Source organism: Poecilia latipinna, unplaced genomic scaffold (genome assembly GCF_001443285.1).
Source record: "Poecilia latipinna isolate Pla-1442-1.1 unplaced genomic scaffold, P_latipinna-1.0 Scaffold402, whole genome shotgun sequence".
Classification (NCBI taxonomy): Eukaryota; Metazoa; Chordata; class Actinopteri; order Cyprinodontiformes; family Poeciliidae; genus Poecilia; species Poecilia latipinna.
In genome coordinates, this window is record NW_015113018.1 from 119,194 (window position 1) to 138,994 (window position 19,801).

The 19,801-nt window shown below is 38.3% G+C and overlaps 1 protein-coding gene across 5 annotated transcripts; it reads right to left on the reverse strand.

The window, feature by feature from the left end:
- Nucleotides 1–255: 255 nt before the first annotated feature.
- Nucleotides 256–19,801, reverse strand: lpin1a (lipin 1a). Of its 5 annotated transcripts, none has more exons than XM_015037345.1 (24): nt 19,607–19,801; nt 16,174–16,374; nt 15,199–15,294; nt 11,760–11,856; nt 11,461–11,677; nt 10,557–10,631; nt 10,306–10,398; nt 10,017–10,125; nt 9,129–9,366; nt 8,439–8,588; nt 8,255–8,348; nt 7,793–7,989; nt 7,562–7,655; nt 6,910–6,979; nt 6,225–6,311; nt 5,901–5,993; nt 5,719–5,780; nt 5,486–5,624; nt 4,939–5,087; nt 4,687–4,773; nt 3,401–3,553; nt 2,809–2,923; nt 2,499–2,602; nt 256–2,370 (listed from the first exon to the last, which is right to left on the reverse strand). In XM_015037345.1, exons 2-24 carry the CDS (start codon nt 16,363–16,365, stop codon nt 2,199–2,201), a joined length of 2,883 nt encoding a protein of 960 aa, XP_014892831.1. In that variant the 5' UTR covers nt 16,366–16,374; nt 19,607–19,801; the 3' UTR covers nt 256–2,198. The 5 variants fall into 5 exon arrangements, with proteins under 5 accessions (XP_014892831.1, XP_014892832.1, XP_014892834.1 ...); XM_015037346.1 differs by having other exon boundaries at nt 8,442–8,588; nt 19,607–19,800; XM_015037348.1 differs by lacking the exon at nt 10,306–10,398.

Sequence of the window (19,801 nt, forward strand, 5' to 3'; positions counted from 1 at the left end):
AGTTATATAAATCCAGGAAAAGTGAGGAATGCTCTGATGAGAAGGAAAAAAGAAACAAAGTATATTCATATTCATGCCTGAATAAATCACACAAATTGGAACAATAGTTTTCTGAAAATTGTTTATTCTACATTTTAGACTGGATTGCAAAGAACAGTTTTCACGACACGTTGAGTAAAACTGTTGTTTGCCTTAAAAACTGCAATCTTTACATGTGATAAAGTTAACTGGAAATAAAGAGAGACCGAAAGAATGTTTTAAGTTTTAAATAATCTTTCACAGAAAGAATTAAAACATGACAATTACAGGATAATTTGAGAAGAAGTTGTAATCACTGATTTAATTAAGTTTTTCCACTTTCTAAAAGTAAACGCAGATCTCTAAAATGCGATTGTTATTTGATCTTTAACATTGAAAACAGCTCATACATCACATGCCTCTTTCACAGTTAATATCTCATTTAACTTAAAGGGTAAAGTCCTGATTAATTCATCACCAGACCTAAAGCAGGACGTCCAATTATTAAACGACAACATAATCATGATCAGCTGGGAGGCTATTGACTGGATTCCTCTCTAACCTTTTACTAAACAATAGTTTGCATAATAAAAGTAAAAGCAAAGACATTACGATTCCTTTTTATAAAGTTGATTTATATAAAAAGAGTTGCTCTTTTACTATTGCTCCTTTTGTAAAGAAATATACCGGGACATTTCAGTCAACTAGATGTATAACTGGAGGCCAGAGGAACTAGTAGGAAATGTCAATACATTGGATAAAACACTGCAGCTTTACTCAGAAAGCGGCTTCAACAATGTACTAAATAGCTGCTGCTGAATGAGAACCAGTAAAAAAATAAAAAGAAAAATACAATAAAAGAAAAAAAAAACACTGCATGGTGCACAACATCTCAAAATCTTTTGCAACTTTGGGTAGTCTACCAAACAACATTTGTGTTATTTACAGCGGTTTTCTCCCTGTTTGAGCTACACACAAAGCAAGGCTTCTGCATCACATACATACAAAATAAAGAATGGAAAAGAAATGTTGACACAACAATATGCACTGTTTGTCTTTTCTTTTTACAATAACAGGATGGGCACATGGTTTTACTTATCTGCCTCTGTACATTACAAAACTCTACATTTACTCAGACCTGCATAAACATAAAAAAAAATTGCATTGATGAACATTAGTCATTAGAATATTGTGTAATTTATATATTACATTCTCACAAGTTACCACATGTTACACAACATTGTTTGCATTGTCCTGCATTTATCTTGAACACGATAACAGAAAACTAGACAAATTTGTCACAGTAGCACGGTCAAAATACCACAAATATTTAGTCGCACCTGCAGAGGAGGTTGTTGTCACAGAAAACAATACCTGTGTTTTTTTTGTTTTTTTTTTGCATAACTTGGATAGCTGTCATGTAACGCTGTGTTTGAGAGGTCTAGGAGATTCACATGTGCATGAGGTCACACTAAACTGCATTTTGTGTCTGCATAATATTTGGTGGTAGGTTGCCAGTGTTGAGTAAAAATGTCAATATTCTTTCCTGAAGAAGACGTGGAAATAGATACTGCATAAAAACCTAAAGTTACATATTACATTATAACATAGGAAATGTTGTTTTATTGTTCAGCTGTATTGGTGTTAATCTAAATGAAAAGGTCTGTGTGACTGAAAAAAAGAGGAGGTAAACATTTTCCTGCAGTGGTGTGTGTATGTGTGTGTGTGTGTGTGTGTGAGAGAGAGGTGGTACACTTTTACATATGTGCTTTAAACCATGTGTTAGTTTTACTTTGTGAGGAACTCTCAACCTTTTGTTGAAATGCATCAGGTTCATTTTTCTGTCTTTTTTCCCAAAACTTCCCTTTTCCACAATTATTTTTCCTGAAAATGACTCCCTATTTTCCCTTAATTATTATTTCCACTTTGTACTTATTTAGCTATTCTGCTTACATGGTTATACATACATTCATTTATTTTACACGAGCAGTCACAATTACCTATAGGTAATGTTTTAGCGTAGGAACTGTTTTCATCCTCCATTTTTAGAGGAAAATCCTCAGGGCCGGTTTCCATCTCAGTTCACCTCTGATCTCAGACGTGAACCTCTGATACTGTCATCATGACCAGGACAAGCCAAAGCTGCAGTCTTGAAGATCCAATGTTTTTGTTTTATTTCTTCAGTTTGCCTCAATAGGCTGGGACTCATCCTCCTCATGACTGCTACTGTCAGGCAACCGTTTCCTCCAGTCAGTGTTTTGATCAAAACTGTCAGAGGAGGGGATTTCTGCTTCCTCGTTTTGAAGCAGGACCGGGAACACGTGGTCGACCATCTCACACAGGCGTCCAAATCTTAAAGGAACAAAGACGCAGCCATAAAAACAAGATTTTATATATTTTTTAAAAGCTTAAAACTGCAGGAGTGTTTTTAGTGAAATCACATTTATGGAAATTAGAAACAAACAGCGGGTATTACTTACGAGGAAATGTTTGTTTTGGCATGCTCCTGTACCAGCTCTCCTTTTGGGTTGACAGTGAAAATCCTGTTCAGAGGAATGCCGACTTCCTTATACGAATACACATCCTGGAATCAAACATTCTCAGTCAGCACCAAAACATCTATTCCTTTCGTTCAAAATACAAAAAAAAAACAAAACAAAATTAGCTTTCACTGTGCTTGTCAAATATTTTAGAAATTGAAACTTGACTCAAAGCTGACATCAAGGGGTCTCAGTGTAATCAGAAAATGGCTGTACACAGTTTGCGACTGTGTGTGTTCAGGTTTCTTACCGTGGCTCTGTTCCCAAAGGCGGCATAAAAAGGTTCAGTGTTCGGGTAGAAAAGATGCTTGATGTCCGTCAGACACTCAATCTTGAACAATTCTGGTTTCTTTTCAATAATCTCCCTGAAAACACAGAGTTTTGAGGGAATATTATATTTCGAATACTTTCCTGATACTGTCCAGCCTTACTATAAGCCGTACACACAGTCCTATTCAATAAATTAAATGTTACATTCTGATGGACTTTAAAAGATAACAATTATTAGGCAGGTATTAAACATGCTTTTCACAAAGGACGACATTACTGTATATTTTTTATTGGTCTGATGTAATATTCTAATGTTAAATGTCGTGTTTTCACTACCTGCAAGCGGAAAATCAACATAATCAACAGTAATGAAGGATTGAACACATCACTCTGTGTGTAATTATCCTAGGCAAGGCAAGTTTATTTGTAGAGCACATTTCAGCAACAAGCCAATTCAAAGTGCTGCACATGATGAAATCTGTGTACTGTGTGTCAGGGGACTGAGTCGCTGAATAATAACAACATAAATATGACCGTACATTTTGCTGATTACTTGAGTCTAGTTCACAGACCTGTGAAAGGCAGAGAAGAGGCTGCTGGGGCTGAGCAGAACCGGGCCCAAAGGCAGCATGGTTCCCCTTTCATTAACCCAGTGCAGGTAGCCCCTCGTCATCCCAGCCATGCCGATCGCTCTAGCTGAGCAATACATGAATTTATACCCGTTTCTGTGACAGAAAAAGATGATTCAGTTACAAAACACAGTATCAAACTAAACAAAAAAAACTCTTTATATAAAAATATTAAATGGCATGTTATAGCACAATCAATTATCTACAGTTGTTATAAAATTGCTGTGTATATCAAAAATATCTTAAAAGAAATTTTACTTTGCATCATTTTGATACCTTGAAATTTGCCTCCGTCTCCTTAAGAAGTTCCCTTTCCAAACCTCTTAAATGAACTGTTTACATTTCAGGTCTAGTGTTTCCTTTTAGTATATACTTAAAAATGTGTGGTGAACAAGCAGAAATCTTAATTATTACATTTTAAAGATCAGAGGTGGAGCGAAGTCATTATTTTGCAAGTCACAAGTACCCCTCAGGTTTTTCCATCTATGTCACGAGCCAAGTACCAAGTAAACACATTAGAGTCCCAAAGTGATTCCAAAGTACAGACATGCAAGTCCTAACTTGAGTCTAAACTTTTATTTTCAAATCTTAAATAATGATTTACTAAATATGCTGTCGAATCACAGAGTAATAATTAGCAAATCTGGAGACGTATTTATGACAATAATAATGAAAAAAATTATTTCTATGCAAAATGAAGATTACCTCCCAGTTAATCACTTGCAACCTGTTTATACGATATTGAACGAGTATCCGATCATTAGAACAGCAAGTAGAATTATTTAAACAATCAAGCTCATTATATTAGATGATTATTGCTGCTGATTGGACTGACTTTGGTTCAGGCTCACAGTGCAGAGAGTCGCAGTGAAGGTAAACAACCTGGAGAATGAAGCGCGTCAGTGGCAGAAACTGGAGGAGGAAATATTGGCAAATGGCTAAAGAGGCAGAGCAGCTGGATTGTGTGCCAGGCGTTCCATTGTAGCACACCAGGTGCACTTCCATGTAACAGTTTGTGTTTGGCATTCAGTATTTTCTAGTGAATTGGCTCATGTCCAAGCATAAGTCAGAACCAACTGCTATGGAAGTTTGAGTCGAGTCCAAAGTCTTTTTTGAGTTCATCAAGTCGAACATCATTGCATTTGTGACTGAAGTCTCACTCAATTCCAAGTCACACGACTGGAGTGCACACCTAACGACAAAACGGACAATTGTTAGGCAAGACTCACAGGCTGACTCTGTGGTAGAGCCGTGCAATCCCCTGGTGGGTCCAGTCTTTACCCAGTGTGGGAAGGATGTGGCCGAGAGTGTCGGACCTGAAGCACATTGTGACACAGACACAAAAGTGATTAAGCTCAAACTTTACACACCAAACCTGCATTAAACAAACCTCAACAGAGGAACAACTCGTGGAAAACCTGCCATCTACTGGTAACAAGCTGGAAATGATTATTGATGGCAGATGACTTGCTGCTTCTTACCTGGTGATGGTTCCATCTATGTCTGAGATGATAATCTTGTCATCCCAGCTCCAAAGGTAGATTGTGCCATGACAGCGGCAGGTGCCTTGATACTGGGTGGTTACGCTAAACACCACTTCATTGGGCCCTTCCTTTAGCTGCAGGCTAGCCTATAAAAACAAACAGACCACAATTCAGGAAGCTATGCAAAGCACAGGACAAAGAAGTGTAAATGGATTTCTAGTTTAACACAATCGAGGTCATAAACTTGGAGCTCCAGAGATTCAGCACCGTCTACAACTTTGGCCAACAATTATTTTAAATAAAGGCTTTTTTTTTTTTTTTTTAGATAAAGGCTCAGTTTTGCAGTCTTTCCACTAGGAAATTACACTAATGCAGGAAAAATATTTTCTTGAGAAGGTCGTAAACTGCATGGTTTTACTTAAAATGTACTTTAAATATTTAACCTGCGGTTCATTGCTTTTTTTTTTTTCTTTTTTTTTGGTAAAATATTATTCTCTGTTATAAAACCTCAAAAGAGAAATAACATTGTAGACAGTTACTGTACCAGCTGGTCTGACGTAAGCCGTAGAGTCTTCATATAACACACACCGGTGGAGTTTAAAACAGGCTCCGGTTGAAAGGATTCTGGCGTCTGATTGCATGATGCGTGGTCCTCGTCGCTTGAGGAGAAGTCATCTTTCAAACTAAGACATTCAAGGCACCAAGTTTGGTTAAACAGGAAAACTGATTTTAAAGCGAGAGAATAAAGTGACCATGTCATTAGGTGGGAAAAATCACCAGTTCACTGAGGTCAAAGTGAGTGAGCCATCTTCTCTCTCTCCCATTTCTGCAGCTGTTTCCTGAAGGGCAAAGAGATCAGAGCTAACTCAGTAAGCTGAAATGTTATATCCTCTGATCCTGTTGGCATTATTTCCCCAAAACTAATTAGAAAAGAATAATGTGTCTGTCTGCGGACTGACCGACTTAGAGTCACTGTTCCTCCGTCTCCATGAAAACCACCAGCGTCCTCCTTTCTTAGGCATCTTATCCTTCATGATATTCTCCACCGAGGCCTGAGGAAAATGATGCCATACAACTCAAAAATGACTGGAAATGTACTAGCACAAGCACAGGAATGACAGCCAGAAAAGAAAGAAAGAAGTAGGAAAGCGATAACTGAACCCCAATTATTCCGCACTAACACACACCCATGCAAGGAGAACAGAAAAACAACACGGAAAACAGAATCAGACAAGAAAAGACATGCTCTGATCAACAAGCCAGGAAACAGCAGAAATTCGTACAGGCTCTGAAGTGGTGGAGCCAAACAGACCGGGGAAGCAGTATGAGAAGAGGCCAAAAACAGAAAAAACATAACTCAGACACCAGCACTTGGTGAACACAAATGCCAATTTGATGGTAAGTGACAGAAATTATGTAAATGAAGGGGAAAAAAGAAGGAGCATAAAGACATGACGTTATTTCAGTGCCAGGAAAACAGATTTAAAGCAATATTACACTGCTGTATACAGATTGCTGATGCGATCTTCTAATAATAGTTCAAAGCACTTGGGGTAATGCCAGATATTTAAAAATAAATGATTCACGTCAACCACCTAGATCTGATGTCACTTAAGATGAAATCAATGTACTTGAGAGCCAGGAATGACTGCAGAGGCATGCGTTCATTTTTAGTTTTTATACTGACAATAACTGAAGCAAAAGCAAAAGGTTTTATATTCAGAGGCAAAATGCTGGGCGTGCACAGGGGACATGTAATGCAGAGGGTTGCAACAAAATCTGTGCAAAAATGTTAGCAAAATGACCCAATGTAGCAAAATAACTAACTGATGCTTTAAATGACGGAAGCAAAAATACTTTATACCACTGAGACTACATCTTAATAAAATTATATGTAATACTTTCCTTAGCATTTGCAATGCTAAATAAATGGGGCGTCTTGTTTTTCCAACCTTGTGTTGCTCTTACCTGTGGCAGGGGTTTCTGGTAGACCTGCATAGCCAGCATAACAGGAGCAGCCGTGGTCCAGTTGTAGTACCTATAACACACCACAGAGGGCGATAAAGAGCATTTCAAAACTCTTATTTAGTTAAGGTAAAAAATTAAAAAAAAATGGTCAGAATATTAAATATTTGGGTTATAACTTCTGAAAATCCCAGTTCACAGTTAAGAGTTACACTTGGTATTCAAAACGCATTGCTATTTTTGTCGCTCTGCTAAAACTCTGAATTTTTATCTTTACTTTTAATAATGTTTATATATTTTTATCTGTTTTAATCTTTTTCAAAATCTCTCTCTTTTTCACTGCTTATTCTGTTTTTATTTTTATTTTAATTATGTAAAGCACTTTGAGATGCCTTGCTGCTGAAATGTGCTATACAAATAAAATTTGATTGATTGATCGATCGATCGATCGATCGATTGATTGATTATTAGCTATGAGTATTTATTTAAAGATGTCAGGAATATTAACACACGTTTGAAAAACAGTGCTTCCCAGATATGATGGCTGACTATTTTGAAATCTTTAATCATGTTTTCCCAAATGAAACATAAAGCCAGTGCTTGTCAAATAAAAACATTTGTAAGTTGAAACACTTGTTGAAAGAGCAATGCTTACTTGTTTCCAACTTTGACCACCAGGTTAGGATCATCTATAATAGACGGGTTCTCTGAGAACTGCTGGTAAGAAACTGCTCTGTCCAGGAATTGCTCTGTGGTTTTAAAAACACACACAATATAGGAAGAGGATAAACTGATGAACAAAAACAGGGTTAACACACAGTAATTAACACAAGATTTTTTTTTTTCTGCAAAAAGCATACAGAATATTCACGGTCCATTTTTCTACCTTTCGTGATCTCCTTGTTGTCTGACAGTCCTCCGCACAAAGAGATGGCAACATGAGGCAAGTCAGCTATCTGGTCCAACAAACTGTCCACTCCGCTGTCCACGCCGCTGCTGCCCACTGACTGGGGGGACTGGTTGGTGCTCCTCATGTCCATCATAATCTCTGAGTCCCCCCTCGTAGAGCTGCCTCCTCCATCACTGACGAGAAAGACACATGCAGTTATCCTAAAGGATTTTTCTGTAAAACTTTTATTAAGTCAATTATAGTATTCTCATAATACTATATAGCCTACAAGATTAAGAGTATATGTAAAAAATTAAATTCACAAAAATAAATTCTCAAACATGTAGAAGTCCTTTTGCTATAAAATTATACTTAAGTTTACCAAACACTGAAACATGAGTGTCAAAAATTAAATAGATTGGATGTTGGACTGACTATCAACACCTGAATAAAATTTACCTTTTCGGGAAGTACAGCGCAGCAACTTCAGGTTCCAGCCCCGTAATGTCATCCAGATATACGCCATCAGCCCCCAGATGCTGGCTTCGTTTTTCTAAAACAAGACAAGATTACGTTTTTTATTTATAGCACCCATAAAAAATATGGTATCTGAATTGTTTATGGCTATGCAAAAGGCAGCCACTACCTTTCCTCTTCGATGGTGAATCAGTACTTCTGACAGGACTTCCTCCTGAACTTTCTTCAGTTAGATGACCGGGGAGAGACTTTAGGGACATCGAACAAGCGGTCTCCACCTCCATAGACGACTGGCCAACATTCTCAGCCTCTTTGACTGCATGGGAAAAAACAGCAGAAACCAACTGAAGGATGAAAACAAGCGAATGAAACTACAATTACCAAAACCTACATAACTGTGACTGCTGGTACTGTCTCAGGCCAATGACAGAAACTTTGTAAAAGCTAGCATAGAGGTTTTTGATCCAACATTATTTTGCAAACTAGCATTTCACAATCACAACCCCATAAAGACAAGAACAACAAACCTCAAATTTCCAAACACACCAGAAAAAATGCCTAATTATATACATATATATTTAAACAAATTCTAATTTTACTCTTGGCATACAATGGACATACTACATAACAGGGTATAAAATAGCCACTAGAGGTCAGTAAAGGTTAAATTGAGCACATTACACCTTGTAAACTGACAAATAATAAAATAAAAGTGAAATAAAATATTTCACTTTTGAAATGTTTTACATGGCACCACTTGGCTGTCACATGTAACCAAAATATTGCAATCATTTCAAAGGTTTGATCACTGAAATAATTATTTTTGTCCCACTGCAGAAGCCAACGTTTTGTTTACCATTTTCTTCTCCAGAGTTCTGCTCCGATGTAATCGTTAACTTCAGCCTGGGCTCACAGCTGTTTCCTTCTACGCCCATGGCCCCGTCAGCGGCAGTGGCCTGGGCTGACTCTAAGCCACAGGGACCCTCCGGGGCTGACCCCGTCTCCGTGATGGCTCTGAAGTGGCTGCTTGCAGTCAGCGGGATGGAGACTGCTGCAGCTGAGTCCTGCTTCTGGCGAGAAGCAAGGAAGGATGGCTGGAAAGAAAGAAGATTTTTCACTCTGGAGTTTGCGTTTTTGTTTTTGTTCCCAGTTTCATATTACTGCATGCCCTCTAAAGCCCAAACTTGTAAGTTTAATCAGTTCAGAGACAAACCGTTCCTGCTGAGTAGCTGTAACTTTCTTATTGCTGATTATCCCTATTTGTATCTATTTAAATATGGATTTGTTTGTAGAAATACTCAAGCAAGATGTTCAGAGTTAAGGCTTGAGTTTAAATAAAGCAAAAGCAAAAATACGTAGTTCTGCTTACTGGTTCCTGGAATTATAGGCAAGACATATAAATGTGTTTCCACTATGATGCACATATCTGATGCTTTAGATATGCAGATTTGCCCAAGATTATTCACATTCTTGGCTGATTTAGACTTAAAATGATTTCTGTTCAAGCAGGACATTTGATTCTGACAGGAAATAAGACAAGATCTCCAAAAACAACACAACAATGTAAAAAGAGTATAAGAAAATGTATTCAAAATGGCATTCTAACTTAATTTATACCTTTTTAAATAATATAAAAAGGTATATTGCTTTTCTTCTTTTTGCATGTTTCCATTGATCTTTTAACCACTCATATTTCATGATGAGCTCCAAGTGTTTAATCTAACCTTTGTCAGTGTGTGTATACCTGTGCAGCCTGTGGCAGCTCGCCCCAGGTCCACAGCATTTCAGGATTCGTCTGATTGGTCAGTTCTGAGTCACTCTTCGGTGTTGATGATGCCGAGTCATCTGGACTGCTGTACAAGTACATTTCACAAGACACAACATTAGGACCAAGCATAATATACTGTTGTATGTTATAAGAAAACAGCATATTCTTCAAATCTTTACAAAAGCTGATTTATTGTGTCAGTTTCAGCATTTTCATTTCCTAGATGAATGCTCTATTCAGAAAGAGAAAAAAATGAAGATGATACCAAGCAAGGGAGGAACAGTGAGACGTGCTCTGAGGACAAGAGATGGACAGACCAAAGGATGGATGGATGGAGAGAGTCTTCTTAATCATGTTACTTCATTAGGGGGAATGTAAAACACACAAAAAATGACAACAAAAGGAAATGAGAATCAGAAAAGCTAAAGCAAACTGAGGCTAAACATAAATGCTGTCATAAAAAAAAACAGCTTAGAAGAAGAATAAAAGGGTGGGACATTTATGTCAAAGTGATACCTCTGTGATTCAGTCCACTCTGTCATGTGGTATGAATTGGTGTTGGTTGTAGGATCCAGATCATTGTATGCTGGTCTGATCACAAACACGCACATGCACACACACACGCAGTAATAAGTACACAAACTGATTTTTTTCCACAAATGTTTCAAGAGATCCAGAGCTATTATCACTACAAGTAATATTATTATGTTTTCACTCTGAAATTCAAACTGGTCTTGCTTAACTGAATCCATGCATTTAAAAACCGCACTGAGTGACTTTAAGTCAGAGGAGAAGGAAACCCTTAATGCACATTCCTTCATGTCTTTGAGGGATGTGGGAATTTTCCCAGCTCACAGTCGTGGTTGGACTTTCTAAAAATGGCCTCAGACCATTGCAATAAGGGCGGCCAGTGAGTGAGTGATCCACAATGTAAAAGAAATGAGAATATCGTGAGAGCAGGACTAATCCTTGGAGTGAAATCAACAAAAACAGATCCTTCAAAAAGAAAACATTTCTAAAGTAAACACTCGCAGGTGCAGGCTAGAAGCCCATAATTATTTTTAAATGACTTGTTCTGTTGAAATGATAACGACAGCAGGCGGCAACAACAAACGGTATTATTCTTCATAGATTTAATGACTGCTTGTCTAGATAAAAGATCTGAAAGCTAAAACTGTTGAAGGGAATTTTCTTTAGCTCAGTATGAAAAAAAACATGTTGAAAATCCTTCTTTTCTTGGCCTTAAGGGGCGTTTTGTATTAAGATTGTTGCTTTTAGAGAAACACTAGTTTATGAGCACATTTCAAAGTCTTTACAGAAAAGTGGAAACTGCTGGTTTAATGGGACTTTGTGTCTGAACCAACTGATCCACAGTGATCTCGTGATTAAAAATGGCTGCACTCCATGTCCCCACACTCACCTGCTGCTGTCCCCCTCCTTCTCCTCATCCGAACTCAGATCAATAGTAAACATGTCTTCATCCTCTGAGAACTCCTCCCCACTGTCCTCTCTCCTCCCTCCTGCACCCCCTCCTCCTTCTGGCCTTGCTTTCCTCCTCCTCTTCCTCCTTTTCTTCGATGTCGCTCCATCTTGTGGCCCCAGGCTCTGGACAGGAAGTGTGCTGCAGGGGATGTTGTCTGTGTGATAAAAGAGAGCAGCATAAATATTTTTCTTTTCTCAAAATGACAAATTCCGTCCTTTATTTTTAGCCAAGCGTACCATGATGGTGAGAAGCACCCCTGCCCAGTTCGGTCTGCATCAACTCCTCTCCCACTGTCATGATGGGCGAAGTTGCAAGGTAGGATGGTACCACTTCCTGTTGACAGGAGGCATGCCTTTATCATTTGAGTTCTTCGACTGAGCAAAAACAGCTCACGGAGACTGATGAGGTGTTAAAAATGTACAATGAATCATGCTCTGGGCTGCAATATATGTGAAACTGCAAATATTTGAAATTGTTCTGGAACTCTGCTTTATGGCCAATGTGATTTTTGTCATGTGCTGAAAGAACAGGAGATGGGCAGAAGCTTTCACTCACCACCGGATTTGACAAAATCCGGAGAGATTTAACGTTTGAGCCAAGATTAGCTAAATCACGTGGGGGGGGAGATAAATAGGGGACACAAAGTGCTTGGCAAGCACACATGCCAAGCACACACTACGGCATGTGTGCTTGGCTGCACACATGCCGTAGTGCAGGCTAACTCATTCAGTTGGAAAAGGAATAGAAGCAGTCCTCTGAATGCACACAATGCAAGGATAAAACACGTCTGCACTGACATCTGTCCCACCTGGGAGCATCCAGTCCAGATCCAGTTTGAGCTCAGACTTTTTATTCACTTCTAACTTTCCATCCTCAAACCTTTACTGCCTTTCTTCCAAAGGCAGCTGAAATTTTACTAACAAGAAACTTGATTTAAATGAAGCTAAATAAAATAGTGATGGTTTGAGCTAAATAAATTGTTTTTTTCATATAAGTCAATGACATATAATATAAATACTTAAGAAAATTACAATATGAACATAGAGAGATACATTCAATGATGTTTTTTGGGGGGTGGGGGGGTCTCTTTGCACTACAGGAATGCAGCAGTGTTTCACAAGAGGGACCTACATTATTTGTAAATGCATAAGTCCTGACAAGTCCCGAAGTTTAATTTTACACCCTGAGGAGTAGATAAAGGGAGGGAGAGTGGGTGAGTAGGAGTGAAAAAGATGTCTGGGGTTGATCCCACATAGTTCTTTAACAAAAAAAACAGTTTTTTCCTTCAACATGTGAAACTTTAGATTAGAACTGGGGGAAAGGGCAGAACGAAGACACATAAAATATGTAAATTTAAAAGTTCCTCAAGCTGTCCCCTAAGGTCCTCCTAAACCTGTTCATCCAACAGAAAGCTATGATCCGCTTTTAGATGACGTACAGTACGTCTGGCTGATCCTCTGTCCCCCTGTCTGTCCTGTCTGCACAGATCAGTGACCAGCGAATTTCTGTGTGTGAACACACAAGGCACAGAGAGTGAATTGGTCAGAACTATAAATAGGTCTCTGGCAGTTTTCCACTCTGCAAAGGGAGGGCTGAGAGAAGGAGAGGATTTAAAGCTACATCTGAGCAGAACAGTATGGTTTATTTACAGGAAAATTCAAACTCACTTCCTATATACACCTATGTACACAAAACTTAAGTTTTAGAAGCTGCTCATCCCCTCTAATAATCGCCTTTTCCAAATCACTCTGCATTCAGGAAAGCAGACAACTCTTCTCGTGGTGCCACTAACGTAATTGTGACTGCTCACGTTTGTTTATCCCATTAGTAGAGTTGGGCTGGCTTTGTTTTCCTCCAGAAAAGTTGTAGCCACTCCTCTTCGCTGCCCCTCTCCCAAACTCCACCTCCAGTGCTCCTCTCTAACCTTTATGCATCCTTATCTTTCACTCAAAACTAATTTCAAAGTAAACACAAGTGTCTCCAGCTTAGTCTATTTCCTGTTAAGCCAGAATTACAGCTGCAAATGCCTCCATTTAACAGGATTCCCCGGTGATAGTGTGCCTAAAATGTTACTGTGCTAGAGTATTTTTTTCTGTTGTGTTATTCCACATAGCTAAAAGCAAAGTGGATAAGTGCCAACATGCTCTCAGTTGAATCTGTTTTTTCGCAATAAGCCCTGCTTACATTTCCAGACACGTTCTCTCATTATCAAAGGCAGAGCCGGGTCTGTGTCGAACCAGGCCCCATGCAGGATTTACGTTTGGACGCCACTGTCCAAAAGACAAAATTTTACTAATTACCTGGGAATCAGCTTGTTTAATTATATGCGCATTGTGTATTTAGAAAATATTTTAGACTTAACAGGTCAGGCAACATTTGTCTATTAATTAAATATCATAGAGTGAACTTATGATGATATTTTTAAGATATAAATGATGTAAAGAAAAACTGTAGAATTTATTCAAATCAACTAAAATCAAAGCATTACACTGTGATGCTGCTAATGTAAAACTGCATGTTTACACACAGTATGTGTCAGTTCTTTAAAAAATCTAAGCAAGTTATGTGTTTTGATGATTCTTCAGAATTTGTTAAAAAATGTAGAATTCTTTTAAATCTAATATTTTTTGGGGGCAGGGGTGCGGGGATAAATCAAGCACAAAAGTCTCTTTTTCTTGTCTAAAATCTAAAAGCAACCACAAAATACGTTCTGACATTTTTCCTGTGTGAGAATTCAAAGGCTCTCGGTCGCCCCCTGCTGGCCTGGTGGAGCCTGGCAGTGGCTTTGTTATGCATCTGACCTGCCCTGGTCACAAAGCTACTGAGCAAAGCTTTTAGGTGTGTGATGCTAATGTTACATTGACTCATCGACTACTCTGTTATTTCAAACACTTATTTTTCTCATTTTATATACATATGTAAAAATGTATCTGTTTGAGGCTGATATAATTATTTCCTTGATATTCACTCAGTAAATAAAACTTAAGATAAAACATATGACATGTATTGAGGAAGCATAAAGATTGATTGCAGCAGGGTCACATCTTAAAACACTTTGGACTCTCTCTGGGTGTTTTTAGATAAACCAGTTTGATTGAGTTGTTGATTCTTTCTTACTAGTTAGAGTCATTTCTTCCAGGAATATAAGAGAATAAAAGCCAAAATGACACTGCTTAGCATGCTTATGGATTTATGTCTCATCTGATGTTCAAAAGCACCATCTAACTAATGAGTAAGCAACAATATTATTGTTCTCACTTGGACTAAGGCCCCTTTGTATGCTTCTGATACAATATTCAAAACTTTACCATATTTGAGCAAAACAAACCATGACAAAGATTTGAGAATAATCAAACGGAAGGATGTTAAGTAGTTTTTGATAGGATGTCCCTCCTCTGACAGCTTCATGTAGAAAACAAAATGCCCAAGGATGCTTTTCTGGATTTTCCAGGCTTGTCTGGGCAGGAATGGCAGTTAAAATAACAAGTTGTAGCGACAGATCAAACAGTGAATTGTAAAGGAGTTAAAACTGTAAAAGGTGGCAGGAACTAATCACACTCATCTGTGTGTTATGTCAGGCAGTGAAAACCTACATCTACAAGTTACGCTGTGTTCTGCGCTATAATTGCTCGTGTTTATTGAACTGCGGTAATGAATCCGTCAGTCATCACTCACCAGTGTGTTCTCAGTCTCCGTGACGAAGAAAGCCTCTCCATTCTCTCCAAGCTTCATGTGCAAACTAACTGGCTCTCCATTAATCTCTATGTCCACCTATGAGAAACAAAAGTGTTGACCCTTAGCCTGTTCCAAACAACTCCCTGAAATTTACTTTACTCCTATGGAAATATAAAAATTTTAGCTGAGGTATGATGCAACCATTATAATGTAATGTTTGCGTTTGTGGCTTACTCCATTTTGGAACAATGGATTGTTCTCAGAAATGTCCAGAGATCTTGTTTTATAACTTAATCCTGCTTTAAACTTTCCTATAACTGTATTCCTCACCTGGCTGTTGTGTTTCTTGGCCTTTACTATGTTGTTTTTTGCCAATGCACACAACAACAACAAAAAACCCTTAGACTTTCAGAGAATAGCTGGATGTATAATCAGATTAAACTACACACTGCGGATTTATTAATTTGGTGACTTACACACACAATTGGCACTTGAATTTTATTTTGGGGGAAGGAGCAAAGTCTCTGTCTTTTCAAATTTAGATTTTCAAAAAGGATTATATGTATCATTAATATCCAACTTCACAATAGTGCAGTACTTAGTGTAGATCCATCACATTAAACTTCAATAAAATATATTGAAGTTTAGCTTTGTAAAATTAGAATTAAAAATAATAAATAATTGAAAATAATCTAACAGGGAATTTGTTAATGAACTGCTTGATAAAGTGGTACTAGACATGTACCTTTGCATAGTAAAAAATGTCAAAGTCATTTTTACGTTTTATACTGCAAATGTGAAAATAAAAGAAATGATAAGATAAACATAAGAATACTGTTGTTTATCCTGTTTTCTTTGCTGGTTTTATTTTTCTTTTTTATCCTGTAACATTACTTGTATCCGTACACACCACCTCTAACAAACAGCATACAGAAAACACAACTAGATGTGAACGTAAAACAAGGAGACTCTTACCACTTTCTCACGGGACCGCAGCACACCCATCTTTCCGAAGCGGACGTGAAACGGGGAGCACTGCAGCGAGCCGTCCGGCTGCCGGACCACAATGACATCAATGCATCCAGACAGCGTTGCAGGGTTGAGCCCCCTGTACAGCTCCTTGACCTGCACAAACACCTGGCCCGCCAGCTGACCCACATAGTTCATGGTCTGTAGCTGGAAATAAAGACGTGTATAATTAGTCCTTTGATTTATAGAGTTTATCAACATGCTAATGATCTACGTGTAAGTCAGAGAGAGAGAGAAACTTTTTCCTGCCTACAAAAAACAACAACAATGTTTTCGAATCCATTTCTTCATTCTTGGGATGCTGCTTTGTGAGGAGTATGTTTATTCATCTGTGCATGTAGATGTTCTTGCCTCAGGAAAAAGATGCTAAAAATAAAATTGTCAAATGTCTCTACCGCTTCTTCAAGGTCAATCAGGGACAAGATTACCTCTAAGAGACTGAAGACGCCTTATTGTTCCAGAATCTTAAAATCTTTTTAGATTGCTAAAGCTTCGCTGCAGATGCAAGCAAAGTCATGAACATGCAACATGCAGTATTATTAGACATTAGAGCAACAGATAGAGCATTTAAAATACTTTTTTTTCCACTGTGTACAATAATATATAACTAAATCTGACTGTAGGACATTTTCTTCAACTCGAAGTGTAAATTGCAACTTTCCCGTAAGATATTCAGATTTAATAAAAAGAAAAATGTTAGATATTTATATATATTTTTTTACTTATCAGTCTAGAACAAAATAATCTATCTCAATGTATGCTGAAAAATACATAACACAAAACACCCTCACAGGAAACAAAATGTGAAATAAACTACAGTTGCTGAAACTATAGCAGGAACTAAGACAAAGCAAAAAAGAGCTGAGTGAAATTTATTATGTATAATGTAACAAAGGGGTTCGTAGGATGGAGACAGCTGTACAAGAACAAAGATTACGTGATCTCTGTGGTAGGTGTGCTGACTCAGATACTGCTGCGTTTACATAAACATCCACAGACAATCCAGCATGTCTAAGGGAACAGATGGCTTCATGCTACTAGAAGACACGAAGAAACACTTCTGATGAAGATGATTTTTTTTTTAACAAGAATCAAAGTCTGAGGAACTTCTGTCGCCAAGCAGACCGACAAGTTACTCATCACAGGTTGTTATAACAAAACAACTGTGACAAAAGCCTGGCAAAGAAAAAAACAATGAACAGCTGAGTCATGAGTATTGCAACTTTTCATCAAGTTAAAGTCAAAATGGAAAGAAAGTTAGTTCTAACATTTTACAAAAACACGATGTTGTCGAGGCATGAGATGCTGCATTAGTGTGGAAAAGAAATGCTGTTTTGTTATCTGGATAAACATGTTGATATGTTGGGCATGACCGAACGCTCAGCAGCTGGGAGCGGATTTGCTTGGCACTGATTGTGCAACTGACCGTTTGCTTCACTCTCACTTCCTGGTCCATTTAGTGTCTTTGTCTCTACAGCAACAACCTGATAACATGTCCATTCAAGCATGCACAGCTTTCACTGTAAACATTGCCCAATAAGTGCACATGCATGTCTCTATTCATATGCTAACGCAGAAAAACACAATCTTGCACAGCCATTGTAGTGGTGAACTGCTTTTCAGATCCTGATAAAGTTCAACGCTAAGTGCAATCAGTTCAAGGCTAACTGAGACTTTAACTACACCACTGACTAGACTGCCTGTGTTTACTTAATGTCTTGTTACAAATTGTAGTCCTGACAAAATTAGTATTTGTTTCTGTAGAGATGTGAATAAGCTTTCCTTTCTACCTAGACTTCTACTGTTCTTGTATGTTTGTCTACAATGTTTCAGTCAACGCATTTCGGGTGTGGACAAAGATAATCTGCATAAACACACCATGTAGTGTTTTAAAGATAATTACATTTTTTAAGAGAAGAAAAATCATCTGGCATCATGTGGAAAAGTAATCACTCCCTTTGTTAAGTCATGAACTAAGAGTAAAAAACCAACATCGTTTTGGAAAGAGGCAAAAATGACATCCATCAGAGAGTTCAAAGGTCAAAGCAGCTGTTGGAAGGTTTTTCTCCTATGACATTAGCATAAAACTAACAGAATTTCAGAAAAAGAGCACCATATGGCACGGAGGTGGCTGTATGATGGTCTGTAAACATGCCTTATTAATGGAGCAATAAATTGTCCTCTTGATCAAAAATCATCTACTAATGACCTTAAGCTGTCCTTGGTTTATAGTAAAATAATGGTCCAAAGCACAACAGGAAGTCCACCTCTGAATGGCTCTAAAGACAGATGTGTTTTGGAGTGGCCCAGTTAAAGTCTGGACTTGAATGAGTCCCAGGCAATGTGGGAGGCCTTTCATACTGGAAAAGTCTCCAATAGAACAAATTAAAACGATTCTCTTGGCCAAATTTTCCCCACAATGAAATACAACAATCAAAACCATTTATCCCAGAAGCTCGATGGTAGTTGTTACCAAAGATGGCACAACCAGTTGAAAAGTCTTGTTTTCTGCCTTAATAAACAAAATAAGTACTTCAAAAGTGCATTATGCATATTCTCTGGTTATCTTGCATGATGCTAACATCTTTGATTATCTGAAGCATCTAAGTGCAAAATAAAAGCAAATCAGTGAGGGGTCGAATTGTTTTTTCAAAGCACAGCGACCCTTGGCCACTCTTCCAGGACACCCCTTTACCACAGCCAATCAAAGTGTCCCTCTATTATGTAATAGGCAATCACCATACAAACCACATGTTATTTTATCCTGCAGAATGCTTTTAAAAAGATCTTTACATAAATTTAACATCATTTAAATTCACCACCACAACATAGTCACGTTAAACGGAGGACAGACTCTTTCTCCTCTAAAGCTTAAAATGAAGTCACACGCTTCACCACTATTAACGGTGAGGTGAGAAAGAGGTCACTGATAAACTGGACGGGTTTACAGATGATGAACTCCTGAGTCGCACCAATTGGAGCTGCAGTTGGATTGACGCTCCAAAATTACTCTCTGCAAATAGATTAATTATCAACTACTTTCACCGAGGAAAGCAACACTTCTGTTAGGATTTTAGTGTTTTTAAAACGGTCGTCAGACAGCACAATTAACTATGAACAGAGAGAGAAAAAGAAGAAGAAGAAAAAACGCACGTTGCATCTACACGGGGCTGGTGAGCAATGCGGTGTGATGCGTGGCCTGCGTGTCGAAGCATCAGCGCAAAACAAACACACACAGACAGAAGAGGTTCTGCAACCTGCAGTCATTTTAGCTGCCTTCAATTCAGCTTAGAAGCTCCGCTCCGAGGAAGCTGCGATGCAGAACACTGAAATATGTGGGGTGTAAACATCCCACAGTAGCCATCCTCTCTCTGCTTACATTATTTATTGACGCGGCTCTTCGCTCCGGGATCTTTCCGCCATTCAATCCTCCCACTCTGTCATCAGCGTTAATGCGCGTCAGAGTCCGGATCAAACATCACCGGTAACGTTCCGCATCATTCAGTTTCCCTGACATCTGATCACAGATCCTCTCTGTCTGCTGAAGGTTGCTTCTGAGGGCTGAGATATTCCT